Genomic DNA, 14,982 nt, shown 5'->3' on the forward strand with positions numbered 1-14,982 from the left:
TGATTCTTTCCAGGATGCCCCGCGGTCTTGGAGTTATGGTAGGTTCGCAACAACCGAGTGCGCAACTCCTCAGGCACAAAACATCTGCCGTTGGGTCTCCCAGAGGGAGCACCAGATTGAGCCGCCAAAATCTGCTCACCCAGGGGAGAGGTCAGGCTGGTGCGAATGGCGGCCAGGATCTGATTCGGAGGTATGACCGAAGTCGGAATCGACTCCTCCCTGGACAGGTCGGAGTACTGCCGTGATAAGGCATCCGCCCTGATGTTCTTGGAACCGGGTAGGTAGGAGACCACGTAATTAAAACGTGACAAGAACAGAGCCCATCTAGCCTGACGTGGTGTCAATCTCTTGGCCTCAGAAAGGTAGGTCAGATTCTTGTGGTCCGTCAGGATGAGGACCGGAACCACCGAACCCTCGAGCAAGTGCCTCCATTCTTTAAGGGCCTGCACGATGGCCAATAACTCCCTGTCACCAATCTGATAGTTGCACTCCGCGGAAGACAGTTTCCGGGAGTAAAACCCACAAGGAAGTAGAGGACCCTCTGGTGTTCTACGCTGAGACAGAAGGGCGCCTACTCCCGTCTCAGACGCGTCCACCTCGAGGACAAAGGGCAACCCAGGGTTGGGATGCGACAGAATCGGAGCCGACACAAAGGCGGACTTTAGAGCCTCAAAAGCTCGGATGGCCTCGAGCGGCCAGACCTGGGAATTACTGCCCTTCCTGGTCAGATCCGTGAGAGGCTTGGCTAGCATGGAAAAGTCCCTGATGAACTTCCGATAATAATTGGCGAAGCCCAAAAAGCGCTGCAGGGAGCGAAGACCACTGGGCTGGGGCCACTGTAAGACAGCCGAAAACCTTCTCAGGATCCATGGAGAACCCCTCAGCGGAAATGATGTAACCTAAGAAGGTTACCTGGGATCGGTGAAATTCGCATTTCTCAAGCTTACCGAACAGCTTGTTCTCTCGTAACCGTTGCAACACTCGTCTGACATCCAGAATGTGGGTCTCCATGGATTCAGAATATACCAAGATGTCATCCAAATAGACCACCACACACTGCTGCAACAGGTCACGGAAAACATCGTTAATGAATTCCTGAAAGACTGGGGCGCATTGCACAACCCAAAGGGCATAACCAAGGATTCATAATGACCGGTCCTGGTGTTAAACGCGGTCTTCCACTCATCGCCCGCCTTGATCCTTACGAGGTTATATGCCGCCCTCAGGTCGAGTTTGGTAAAGACCGTGGCCCCTTTAAGGCGATCGAACAGCTCGGAAATCAAGGGTATCGGGTAAGCGTTCTTGATCGTGATGCGATTGAGACCCCTGTAATCGATGCAAGGCCTCAACTCACCGCCCCTCTTTTTCACAAAGAAAAATCCAGCCCCTGCCGGGGACGAGGATTTGCGAATGTGTCCGCGTGAAAGCGCCTCCTTCACGTACTCCTCCATGGCCTCATTCTCCGCTACTGACAGTGGATAGACCTTGCCACGAGGAGGAACGGCACCAGGTTGTAACTCGATGGCACAATCGTATGGGCGGTGCGGAGGTAGGGCAACCGCGCACACCTTATCGAATACATCCCGGTACTCCTCGTATTCAGGAGGCAACAGAGAGTCCGAGGAAGTACACAGCAACTTGACAGGCCCATGGATGCAACTAGCCCCACACTGCGGTGACCACGAGAGGATCTTGGCCGATCTCCAATCGAAAGTCGGATTATGCTTCTGGAGCCAGGGGTACCCCAAGACCACCGAGTAGTGTGGAGACGAAATAACCTGGAAGCAGACCGACTCTCTGTGAACGGCACCAATGGCTATCCCCACTGGAAGGGTCTCATGAGTCACGTGTGGCGGCAGAAGGGGTCTGCCGTCTATCGCCTCAAGAGCCAGTGGAGAACCTCGGGCCTGCAGAGGAATGGAATTGGCGGCAGCGAACACACTATCAATGAACAAACCACCAGCACCAGAGTCCACCAACGCCTGGGTCGTCACTGAGCCCCCGACCCAGGAGAGGACAACAGTGATCAGTGGTTTGTCAACACGGGAAACCGGGGACGAGGAGACTCCACCCAAGATCTGCCCCCGACAGGATCTCAGGTGCGAGCGTTTCCCGGACGGTTCGGACATGCCAACCGAAAATGCCCACCGAGACCACAGTACATGCATCGACCCTCGCGTCTTCGGAGTACCCTCTCCCCCTCGGACAGGCGAGCAAAGCCCAGCTGCATGGGTTCACCCCCAGCCAAGTCATCCCCAGGAGGCGTGGGAGGAGAGGGAGGCACGGGTGGGACAGCAAAGGTAGGCGCCAATCTGTTAGGAGGCCTCCGCAGACTCTCCTTAAAGGAAGGTCTCTCCCTGAGTCTGGTGTCAATCAAAATCAAGAAAGAAATAAGAGACTCGAGCTCCACTGGTAGGTCCTTAGCTGCAACCTCATCCTTCAAGGCATCCGAGAGACCATGAGAGAAAGCAGCGACCAGAGCCTCATTATTCCAGCCCACCTCTGCTGCCAGGGTACGAAACACAATGGCGTATTCAGCTACGGATCGTGAACCCTGTCTGATGGACATAAGGAGCTTCGCAGTAGAGGCAGCACGAGCCGGCACATCGAATACCCTCCGAAGAGAAGCAACAAAACCGGAAAACTCGGCAACCACCGGATTGCTGTTCTCCCATAAAGGGCTGGCCCAGGCCAAGGCCTTGTCTGAGAGCAGCGAAATTAAGAAGCCCACCTTTGATCTCTCAGTAGGAAAGGCATGTGGCAGCAACTCGAAATAAATGCCCACCTGGTTAAGGAAACCTCGGCACTGAGTTGGCTCTCCCCCAAAGTGCTGTGGAAGGGGGGCAGAACCGGTCATACCCCGAAACACCGCAGGCGCAACAACAGGTGTCGGGGTAGACTCTGGCGCAACAACCGGAGCGGCAGTAGGAGCGGGCCCAGGAGCGACAACCGACCCATCGGCAACGGGAGCGAAATGAGCCGTGCGTTCAAGCAGGGTTTGCAACGCCACGGCGAACCGACCCAACAGGTGATCCTGCTGATCAAGTCTGGAAACCAGCGTGGGTAGCGAGGATGGCCCTGTACCGTCAGAATTCATGGCTTGGTCCTAATGTCACGGAACCATGAACCAGACGTACAACAACAGATAAGTGAAAATAAGAAGGCTTTATTGAAAATCAAGCTGTAAAGCAAAAGTCCAAACTGATGGCGAAACCGAGGCAGAGTCCTTGCGAAGCCAGAGGTCAGGAACCAGGAGGGTAGTCAGACGAAGTCGGGATCAGGAACCAGCAGGGTAGTCAGACGAAGCCAGGATCAGGAACCAGCAGGGTAGTCAGACGAAGCCAGGATCAGGAACCAGCAGGGTAGTCAGACGAAGCCAGGATCAGGGACCAGAAGCAGCAGCAGTCTTAGAAGCATGTGAACACAGGAGGACCAAGCAAGGAACTGAAGCCACAGACCTCCTATATATATGAGCTAGGCATCCAGCTCCTCCCAGTGGGAAGGAGGAGCCGTAGGGTGGGAGGCTACAAGAAACCCAGAAACCAAGATGGCCGCCAGCACATGTCAAACGAAGGAGAACAGCAAGAAGGTAAGACCATGACAGCTCTATAGGTGGGTCAAAGTACTCCTTTAGTAGTTGACTGTCAATAAAACTTTGGTCCCAAAGTACCCATAAACTCTGAAGAGTGAGTATGTCATCGGCAGTCTCTGAGTCAGGAATGGTCAAAAGATCGTCCTGGGGAGCTTTATGAGTGCTAGAGTCTTTGGCAAAATTACGTTTGGCTGTTTCTGGATTACAGATGAAGTGGTTTAGATCCTTAAATAGACTTAATTTTTTGGCAGTGGTACAAAGGGCAAAACTAAGGCCCTTTAATAAAGACTGTTGGGCTTCACTCAATGTATGTGATGAAAGGTTGAAGAATTTAATGGTGCCAAGGTACAGAGTGAGTCACTAGGCAAAAGCATGGTCCAGGCTAGAATCGGTAGTGGAGGCAGACAGCAAAAATGAACTGGCAGGGGTGATCCGAAAGCAAGGTCAGGGACCATACAGGAAAGAACTAGTGCAGAGTTCAGGTTTAAATAGGTGGCAGTTGACGTGCACGCCTGCTCATGCATGTAGGCAGATGTGCAATCTATCTTCTATGCTCATAGGAATGTGCACACCTATACATACACGCATAAGCATTAGCCAAACAGTGTGTCTTAGCCTGATAGCTGGCACCATGTTCATGTCACCCCCACACAGTGAGGAGGACCAGGCATCAAAGAAGAGAACATTTCTATAGGAACCATCAGCCTGCAGGGTGTAGTACATTCTTCATTACAGCCAAGTTACAGTATATGACCACAGTTGTAGCAAATTATTTCTTTTACCAAAATTTCAGCTATAATGTTGACAGATAGACATATCTGCTTTAAAAAAAGATGCCATAATCGTTTTTTATTAGGGAAGTTCTAGTAGTACATTCCACCCATTTCTATCATTAAAACTGTACATAATACCAATTAGATTTTATGTGAAAAAATATAAGCCCATATGCAATCGAATGCTGTACTCTATAAAACATTTTCATAAAAAATGATTGGAAGAGAAAAAATATAAGCCCATATGAAATGAATGCAAAAATGGATGGATGGATAAATAAATGGCATTTAGGAAGTGTAGTCTAATTTACCTGAAACCAAACCGATCTCCAAAATACCTGAAACGCTTGTTTTTGTCTCCGCAGTGTGGCATTATATTGGTGTATGTGGTGGATTCTCCTTTGTCCTCATTCAGCTGATACTAATAACAGCTTTTGCGCACACCTGGAACAAGAACTGGTGAGAATTTTTAATTTCTTTTTTTTACTCCCATAACTGTATTTGATTGTGATAGAGTCAGTCACCACACGAGGGCAGTATTGGCAAGGTGCCAGAAAACAAGTGTGCTTTTTTTTTTAGCTGACATTATCCATAGATGCATACCATTTAGGAGGCAATAGGCATGTTTAAATCCCATATTTTAGTCTAAAGAAGCGAGGGAGTTAAAGAAGAGTTCCACCTTTTTAAAAATAAAAAATGCACCCATATTGCAAAAAGTAAAAATGTGTTGTTTTTTTTGTGCCTGCAAAGCATTGCAACTGGGAGCAATGGCTCTTGCAGACCGTTTCTTCAGTTCAGGTCTGTATCTCGGTACAGATCTTCAGCAACAGAGATGGGGGAAATATCAGTGCTGCATGGAAGATGGGACTTGTAGTTTAATCATTCATGACTCCATGTAAATGAATGACAAGGCTGCGCAGGTGGAGCCATACACAGCTTTACCAATTTTAAATTTGACAGTAGATGGCAGGTTGAAGAATCCCCGGATTCTGTCATTTGGGGAGGTTTGAGGGTGGACTGTAGTCATGTTTGACATACATACCCTAAAGGCCCGTACACTTGTACCGATTGTCGGCCGTAAATATTCGGCCAACGTCCGATCGGCCGATTGTCGGCTTGTTAGTATGATGCTTCCGACAACCGACTGCGACTTTTCGGCCGAGCAAAATCTGGTCTGCATGCTATAAAATTTTTGTTGGCCAACACCAGAACGGCCGATTGTTCGTCAGTCAGTACAGATTTCGGCCGACAAAAGCCAGATGAGCAAGACTGGGCATGCTCAGAGAAGAAAAAACACACGGAAAGTTAACCATCACATGACATCACTTCTGAAGTTGGTTGTTGTTGGCCGACAAAATTTGTGTGCAGTCTTTAGCACTTTTCAACCAACACGACAGCACTGGACAAAAGACGGCCGATCGTTCGGCCGACAATCGGTACGTGTGTACGGGGCTTTAGTATGTATGTAACATCAAAACATGGTCAGGAATGTGAAGTTAGCTTTTAACAAACATAAAAAAGTAAATATTATTATTTATTAATATTATTATTATTATTATTATTATACAGGATTTATAAAGCGCCAACAGTTTGCGCAGCGCTTTACAATATGAGGGAAGACAATACAGTTACAATACAATTCAATACAGGAGGAATTGGAGGGCCCTGCTCGTTAGAGCTTAAAGTCTAGAAGGAAGGGTAAGGTAAAACAAAAGGCAATAACTGTGGGGGATGAGCTGATGGAGAAAATGGAAGTATGGTTGTGGGTAGGATAGGCTTCTCTGAAGAGGAGGGTTTTCAGGGATCATCTAAATGCTAATAGAGTAGGAGATAATCGGACAGAGTGGGGTAAGGAGTTCCATAGGATTGGAGAGGCTCTGGAAAAGTCCTGGAGGCGAGTATGGGAGGAGGTGACGAGGGAGCTAGAGAGCAGGAGGTTTTGAAAATATTTTAAATATTGAAATTTGGATCTATGGTGCGGGTCTATTGTCTTTTCGTGTCAGCTGCTTCTCAATAACCAACCCCACTAAAAATACCTAGGAAATTGAATAGTTTTCCCCTAACTTTGGCCTTGCTAAAATGATACATTGCTGTCCTCAAAGTTCTAAACCAGCCTTTCTCAACTAGGGTTCTGTGGAGCTCTAATGGCGCTTTTCCACTGCATGGAACCGAACGGTTCGGCTCGCTTTTGTGCTTTTCCACTGCTGGTACCGCATGGTATAGTGTAGGAACGGTTCAGTGCGGTACGGCGGCACTTTTCCACTGCATGGAACCGAATGGTACGGCTCTCAAAAACATTACCACCTCGATTGTGGTTCCAAGAGGTACCATACCCGGTACCATATGACACAATCCTTTGTATGCAGTCACTACTAGCCACTGATTGGTCAGAGAATCCCACCCACCCCGTTGTTATCCCACCCACTTAACTTTAGTACTAATTTAGTGGAAAAGCAAACCATACCGTACCGAACCGTTCCAACACCGTACCATGCGGTACCAGAAGTGGAAAAGCAAACGGGGCCAAGCAGGGCCGAGTAGAGCCGAGCCGGTACTTGCAGTGGAAAAGTGCCATAAGGTTCCTCCAAAGGTTGCCAGGGGTTCCTTGTGTAATGAGCAACTTCTACCTCTGAGATGAGTATCCACTATCCACTGACACCATTGATCTTAGCTATCTGCAATGGGGATTATTTCTAATGCCTGAAACGTAAGGAGCATCCTATCCACCTTGTAAATTGCGTTCATTGACCCTAAAAAGGTATTTCATGGGGTTCCTCTGTGTTTGGAAGGTTGAGAAAGACTGTTCTAGGGAGTTTGATCTAAAAAAAAATGCTGTTTTAATCACTTTATTGTTCTCTGTTGTTGTTTGATAGATAACATGGATGAAAGCTCATAGGCACCAGCCGTAATAATCTGTGAAATAAATGGTTCTACATGACTTTTTCCACTGAGTAGAATTCTTGTGTCTTCTCTTTCTTTCAGGCTGACCGGTGCTACTAAAGACAAGCGCTGGTATATTGCTGTCCTATTCACCACACTCCTCTTCTATTCCATTGCCTCCCTGGCCTTCTATTTCCTATACAAGTTCTTCACCCATCCTGCTGGGTGCCTCCTGAACAAAGGACTCATCGGTATTAACATCTTCCTGTGTATACTCATGTCCTTCATTTCAATCACACCTTGTGTACAGCTCAGTAAGTATTTCAATACTGTGTACATTGCATCTATTGGAGAAGGTTCAGGATTTATTCAATTAAGTAAATTACGGTACACCCCCCCCCCCCCCCCCCACACACACACATTTTTGTAAATAAATGGATTTTTGTAAGAACTTACCGTAAAATCCTTTTCTCTTAAGCTCATTGACAGACGTAGTCTTCTTGATTCTCAAGAGCTGGGTTATGTTGTCTCCGCAGGAGTAGGACTAGGCAGAATGACAAAACGTTCTGGCTCCACCCTAGGGGCAGTCCCTGAGGGTATATCCTCCCTCTCTCTGCTACAGGGAATCAGTTCTGTTTAAAGCAGTACAGAGAATTTAACCCAACCCAACTCAATGATAGAGGGGCGGGTACTACGTCTGTCAATGAGCTTAAGAGAAAAGGATTTTACGGTAAGTTCTTACAAAAATCCATTTTTCTCTATCGCTCATTGACAGACGTAGTCTTCTTGATTCTCAAGAGCTGGGACATCCAGAAGCAGTGCCACAAATGAGGGGTGGGATTGACAAAATCAAATCCAATCTAGAAGGCCCAACCGGTGCCAAACTAGAAGTTTTAAAGGCTCATTATAAACAAAGAATGAGACTAAAGAAAAATTTTCCAACGGAAAAAACCCTCGAGGTAGACCAACAGTCTCCTCAAACAGTGGCCTGCAGGAACCTTGCAGCCAGAAGAGGCATCTGACGATGCCATCACATAAACCTTATACAATATTGTAAAGGTATGAACCGACTACTAAACAGTCGCCTTGAAAACCTGAACCACTGACGCCTGATGGCGGAAGGTCCAGGAAACTCTAAGCGCCCGAGTAGAATGCGCCTTAACAGGGAACGGGGGATCCCGACCCTTAGATAAAATAAGCCTATACCACCGTCTGTCTGATCCATCTAAAGATGGTCGCAGCAGAACAGGCAACCCCTTCTTAGGGCCATCCGTGATCACAAACAGTGAATCCGTCTTACAAATTGAATCCGTAGTATTTAAGTATATCCTGATCGCCCGAACTACATCCAAGGAATGCCATGCAAATTCTCGAGTATGATAGGGCTAAGGACATAGGAAGGACAATACACTGTCCTTATTCAATGAAACTTTGAAACCACCTTAGAAGGAAGGATGGATTCGGATGAAGAACAACCTTATCCCTATGAACCACCAGATCTGGGGAACAACAGGATAATGCAGCCAGTTCTGACACCCTGCGTGCAGAAGTGATAGCCACCAAGAAGACCACCTTCTGGGATAAAGTAGGCAAGGGAATCTCCCTGATATTTTCAAAGGGAGGTGTCTGAAGAACCGACAGCACCAAATTAAGATCCCAGGATGGTAACGGCGCGTGCACTGGCGGAGCCAGATGTCGCACCCCCTGGATGAAATTCCGCACCAAGGAATGAGTAGCCAAAGGCTTCTGAAAGAAGATGGCTAATGCTGAAACCTGACCCTTGATAGTACTCAAGGCCAGTTTCTGCTCAACCCCTTGTTGCAGAAAAGCCAATATTCGACTAATCGAATAAGACCGAGGACGGAACCCCAAAAGTTCACACCATGCAATATAGGACTTCCATGTGCGATGATAAATCTTTCTGGAAGTCGCTTTCCTTGCTTCAACTAGAGTAGGAATAACTGAAGCTGACAAACCTTTGTCCTTCAGCACCTGGGTCTCAATAGCCAGGCCGTTAAAGCCAGCGATCGTAAAGCAGGATGGAAGATCGGTCCCTGAGACAGTAGATCCTCCCTGAGAGGAAGTCTCCACGGGACGTCCGCCACCAGTCTGACCATGTCGGCGTACCAAGCTCGACGAGGCCAGTCCGGAGCTACCAGGATTACTGGGATTCCTTCCTCCTCTATTCTGCGAAGAAGTCTTGGCAGTAACGCGAGAGGAGGGAAGGCATATATTAGCTGGTATTGCCCCCACGGGGCTATCAGTGCGTCTGCGGTTTCTGCTAGAGGATCGCGGGAGCGAGCCACGAATCTCTGAACTTTCCTGTTGAATCGTGATGCCAACAGATCCACATCCGGGGTGCCCCACCGTAGGCACAACTGGTGGAAAACGTCTGGATGGAGGGACCATTCCCCCTGATCCAGGGTCTGACGGCTGAGATAATCTGCCTGCCAATTCTCCACCCCCGGAATGAACACCGCAGAGATTGCTGGAACAAATCGTTCCGCCCAGCGAAGAATGCAAGCCACTTCTTTGGCCGCTCGGGCACTCTTGGTGCCCCCCTGGTGATTGACATAAGCCACGGCCGTGGCATTGTCCGACTGGATCCGAACCGAGCTGCCCTGGAGCTGCTCGGTCCAGTGAATCAGACAAAGTCTGATCGCTCTCAGTTCCAATACATTTATCGGTAACCTGGATTCTTCCGGGGACCAAAGTCCCTGGACAGATAACTGACCGAGAATTCCTCCCCATCCGGATAGACTGGCATCCGTGGTCACTGTCATCCAATATATTGGCAGAAATGACTTTCCCTGGCTGAGCATCGGAGACCGAAGCCACCATACCAGAGACTCTCTGGTCTGTTTGCTCAATCGGATCTGATTGTCCAGGGATTCCGGATTCCGATTCCATCTGAGAAGAATCTCTTGCTGAAGAATTCGGGTATGGGACTGGGCAAATGGGACTGCTTCGAATGAAGCCACCATCAACCCCAGAACCCTCATGCAAGTCCGAAGGGAAGACCAGCTGTTGGACAGTAACAACTGGACTGCTGATTGAATCTTTCGGAAGTTTCCCTACCGGAAGGAAAACTCTTGTCCTGACTGTGTCTAGAATTAGACCCAGATATTCGAGCCTCTGGGTGGGAACCAGAAATGACTTTTGCTGGTTCACCAGCCACCCGAATTCCTGTAAAGAAATCATAGTAATTTCTATGTTTTGTAGCAAGGTCTGAGGAGACTCTGCATGAAGCAGAAGATCGTCTAGGTAACCTAGAATCGATATACCTCTTTGGCGCAGAAGTGCCAACATTGGGGCCAACACCTTTGTGAAGACCCGCGGAGCCGTGGCGAGACTGAAAGGTAACGCCACAAACTGATAGTGGTTCTCCTCTACGGAAAAGCGTAGAAAACGCTGATGTCCTGCGAAAATGGGAATGTGAAGATAGGCGTCCTTGATGTCTATGGACGCTAGGACATCCCCTGGATGCAGGAAGGCTGCTACCGTGCGAATGGACTCCATTCTGAATCTTCTTATGTTGACGAAAGAATTGAGTGCTCTTAAGTCCAGAATTGGACGCACTTTGCCCTCTTTCCTGGGTATTGTAAACAGGTTTGAATAAAACCCTTGAAACCGTTCTGTCCAAGGAACGTGGACTACCACTCCTTGTTGTAGTAAATCTGTGACTGCTCTCCGCAGATCTTCTAAACGATCTGCGGATAGTCGGATATTGGAAGGGAAGAATCGCGCCGGTGGGAGAGATCGAAACTCGATCTTGTACCCTGACCTTATGACTTCGCAAACCCATTTGTCCGGGATTCTGGAAAGCCATGGATCCGGGAACCGGCGAAGACGTCCCCCCACCCCAGTTATGGGTGGAGGCGCACCTTCAGGCTTTGGATGGTTTATCTTCAGGTCTGGAGGGGGCGGGCTTTTGCTTGCCCGACCAACGACCCCTGACGCCTGCTGCAGGAGCTTTGGAGGACTTAGTTTTTTCACCCGCTGGACGAAAAAACCTCTTGTGAGCAGAAAAAGAAGGCCCTCGTCTTTGACGAGTTCCTCTACCTTTAAAATTTTGCGGTAAAAAGGTGCTTTTTCCACCGGTGAGATCCTTAATGATCTCATCTAAGTTGGCTCCAAATAGACGCTCTCCTGAAAAGGGAATATTAGCCAATGCTTTTTTGGAACCTTGGTCGGCTAACCAATCTTTTAGCCACAGTGTACGCCTGAGAACCACTGCTGAGACTGATGCTCGCGCCATTAATGGAGTGGCGTCTAACGCCGCATCACATACAAACTGTAACCCCTGTATCATTTGTTCCAACAAATCTGATACCGCCTGAGGGACTTCTTCTAAGTCCCGGCGTAACCACTTGGTCCATTCAGTTACAGCCTGCGAAACCAGACCAATAGCAATTATTGGTCTGAAAGCTGATCCAATCAAGGAAAACATGGTGCGAGACATAGCTTCTATCTTGCGATCCACTGGATCTTTAAAAGACGGAGCGTCTTCTAAAGGAATAACCGTGGCTTTATTCAATCTAGCAATAGGTGAATCCACCACAGGTGGTTCTGTCCATTTCTTAATCAGGGTTTCCTCAAACGGATAACGCCTGTCAATGCGTTTAGAAATATTAAAAGTGCGTTTTGGCAGACGCCATTCTTCTTCGATTGGATTGCCAAAACATTTGGGCAATGGAAAAACCTTCGCCACTTTGATGCGCTTTTTAGTCCCAAAAGGGATCTCAGTTTCAGCTATTTCTGATGGAATACCCTGTAACCTTAAAGTCTCTTGAACAGATACAATGAGTGCGTTTACCAACGCTTCCTCTCGGGCTATGGCGGATGCCGAAACATCCTCCTCACTGTCTGAAGAGACAGGACCCGAGACACCAATACCAGATGAAGTACCTGCAACTGCAGAAATGGGCTCAGAGTCTGAATCCGAGGTTTCAGATAATAAGGGGTTAGGCGGGGGTCGCTTTCTTGCGCCCTGTCCCTGACAAGCCACTTCCACCCGGGACACAAAAGTTTCCATAATAGCTGACAAAGATTCAATTGTCAATGGGGTGCTGGAGGATCCCGCAGACCCCTCGAGGGGATCCGGAGGAGATACATGAGTGGCAGGGTCCATGTTAATACAGGACACCTTTGCCAGCAAAACAAAAAAACTTTTTTTTTTTTTTGTGTGTCTCCCCCTAGCGCAATAGCGCCCCTCAGAGTACCTGCTTCTCGATCCCAGAGAGAGAGAGAGAGACCCCCAAGGCTCACCAACCGATGCAGTGCAGTTTCCAACAAACTGCAGTCAGCGTCTGTCTTACACAGACTGGAAGGAGCTGTTTGCTTTTTCCCGGGCAGAAGGCGTGGCTCCGCCCCCTGTGTACGCCTTCCGGCGTTCCCAGCCCTCCACGAGGTAGCTGGGCTCACAAAACATGGCCGCCCCCATAGAAGAGACGTAAGACTCCAAAAACATGGCGGCCGGCGTGACCTGAGGACATACATGCATTCGGTCTACGGCAAAATGGCGGCGGACCGCCGATATCGTCTTCCCAGCCATCCACCTGCACTCTGCTAAGAGGTGACATATGGATCTACAGAGATACACTGCACATAAGGTAGGATTATACCTCCTATGTCTGCTGTAATGTTACAGTCTGCTGGGTAGAGTGTTAGCTCTTGAACCAAGTCCACTTCCCACAAACACATGCTGTATTACAAGGGGGACTTGTAAGTATCAGATATATACTGACCATATATGGAGGGGCCCATAATATATACTGCCTCATAATGAGGAAAAAAGGGAACGTTTACTCACCATACCGAACCGACAGGCACCCTCTCTTCACAATACCCTCTCCACCGGGGTGGGGGTTTGTGGACGCCTCGACTCTCTGGTACCTGGCGTCCAAGCGAGACTTTTAACTCGCAAAGTCAGTCCCTTCATTGGGACTCCGTCGCGGCCGACCCAGCGCACTGGTCTGCACGCGCTCTTAGGCAGAAACCGGGGTGACCACTGGATCTCAACATCCAGCCCGTCGCCCGGCCCGCATACTTACTTGAATATGTCGCGGCCGACCAAGCGCAATGCCATGGTCTGCGCGCGCTCGTAGGCCGGCTGGGGTGACCACAAGTGTCGCCCAGTCCGGCATTTTTGCTTGAAGATCTCACAGGAAAAAACACTGGAGAAAACTAGCTAAAAAATGTCTTTTTCTTAAAGAAAAAAAGTCTTGCCAGGACCAAAAGATCCCAGCAAGGAACTTAGGTCCTTACTCCTGACTAGACAGAAAAAAACTGATTCCCTGTAGCAGAGAGAGGGAGGATATACCCTCAGGGACTGCCCCTAGGGTGGAGCCAGAACGTTTTGTCATTCTGCCTAGTCCTACTCCTGCGGAGACAACATAACCCAGCTCTTGAGAATCAAGAAGACTACGTCTGTCAATGAGCGATAGAGAAATTTTATTATATCTTTTCATGTGACAATACTGAAGAAATGATACTTTGCTACAATGTAAAGTAGTGAGTGTACAGCTTGTATAACAGTGTAAATTTGCTGTCCCCTCAAAATAACTCAACACACAGCCAATAATGTCTAAACTGCTGGAAACAAAAATGAGTACACCCCTAAGTTAAAATGTCCAAATTGGGCCTAAAGTGTCTCTTGGGCATGGAGTTCACCAGAGCTTCACAGGTTGCCACTGGAGTCCTCTTACACTCCTCTATGATGACATCAGGGAGCTGGTGGATGTAAGAGACCTTGCGCTCCTCCACCTTCCATTTAAGGATGCCCCACAGATGCTCAATAGGGTTTAGGTCTGGAGACATACTTGGCTAGTCCATTACCCTCAGCTTCTTTAGCATGACAGTGGTCGTCTTGGAGGTGTGTTTGGGGTCGCTATCATGTTAGAATACTGCCCTACGGCCCAGTCTCTGAAGGGAGGGGATCATGCTCTGCTTCAGTATGTCACAGTACATGTTGGCATTCATGGTTCCCTCAATGAACTGTAGCTCCCCAGTGCCTGCAGCACTCATGCAGCCCCAGACCAGGACACTCCCACCATCACCACCATGCTTGACTGTAGGCAAGACAGACTTGTCTTTGTACTCCGTACCTGGTTACACACGCTTGACACCATCTAAACCAGATAAGTATATCTTGGTCTCGTCAGACCACAGGACATGGTTCCAGTAATCCATGTTTTTAGTCTGCTTGTCTTCAGCAAACTGTTTGCGGGTTTTCTTGTGCATCATCTTTAGAAGAGGCTTCCTTCTGGGACAAAAGCCATGCAGACCAATTTGATGCAGTGTGCGGTGTATGGTCTGAGCACTGACAGGCTGACCCCCCCACCCCTTCAACCTCTGCAGCAATGCTGGCAACACTCATACATCTATTTCCCAAAAAACAACCTCTGGATATGAGACTGAGCACGTGCACTCAACTTCTTTGGTCGATCGCGGCTAAGCCAGTTCTGAGTGGAACATGTCCTGTTAAACCGCTATATGGTCTTGGCCACAGTGCTGCAGCTCAGTTTCGGGGTCTTGGCAATCTTCCTATAGCCTAGGCCATCTTTATGTAGAGAAAAAAATATTTTGTTTAGATCCTTAGAGAGTGCTTAGCCATGAGGTGCCATGTTGAACTTCCAGTAACCAGTATGAGAGAGTGAGAGCGATAACACCAAATTTAACACACTTGCTCCCCATTCACATCTGAGACCTTGTAACACTAACGAGTCACATGACACT

The 14,982-nt window shown here is 48.4% G+C and overlaps 1 protein-coding gene across 1 annotated transcript in view; it reads left to right on the forward strand.

The window, feature by feature from the left end:
- SERINC4 (serine incorporator 4) overlaps nucleotides 1–14,982 on the forward strand; it is a 133,132-nt gene that overhangs the window by 37,853 nt on the left and 80,297 nt on the right. Inside the window, exons 6-7 of the mRNA XM_082254919.1 lie at nucleotides 4,731–4,824; nucleotides 7,348–7,559. Coding sequence (XP_082111045.1) covers nucleotides 4,731–4,824; nucleotides 7,348–7,559 — 306 coding nt within the window. The remainder of the gene's footprint in view (nucleotides 1–4,730; nucleotides 4,825–7,347; nucleotides 7,560–14,982) is intronic.

The sequence above is a fragment of the Pelophylax lessonae genome, assembly GCF_965119305.1.
Source record: "Pelophylax lessonae genome assembly, chromosome: 4".
Taxonomy (NCBI): domain Eukaryota; kingdom Metazoa; phylum Chordata; class Amphibia; order Anura; family Ranidae; genus Pelophylax; species Pelophylax lessonae.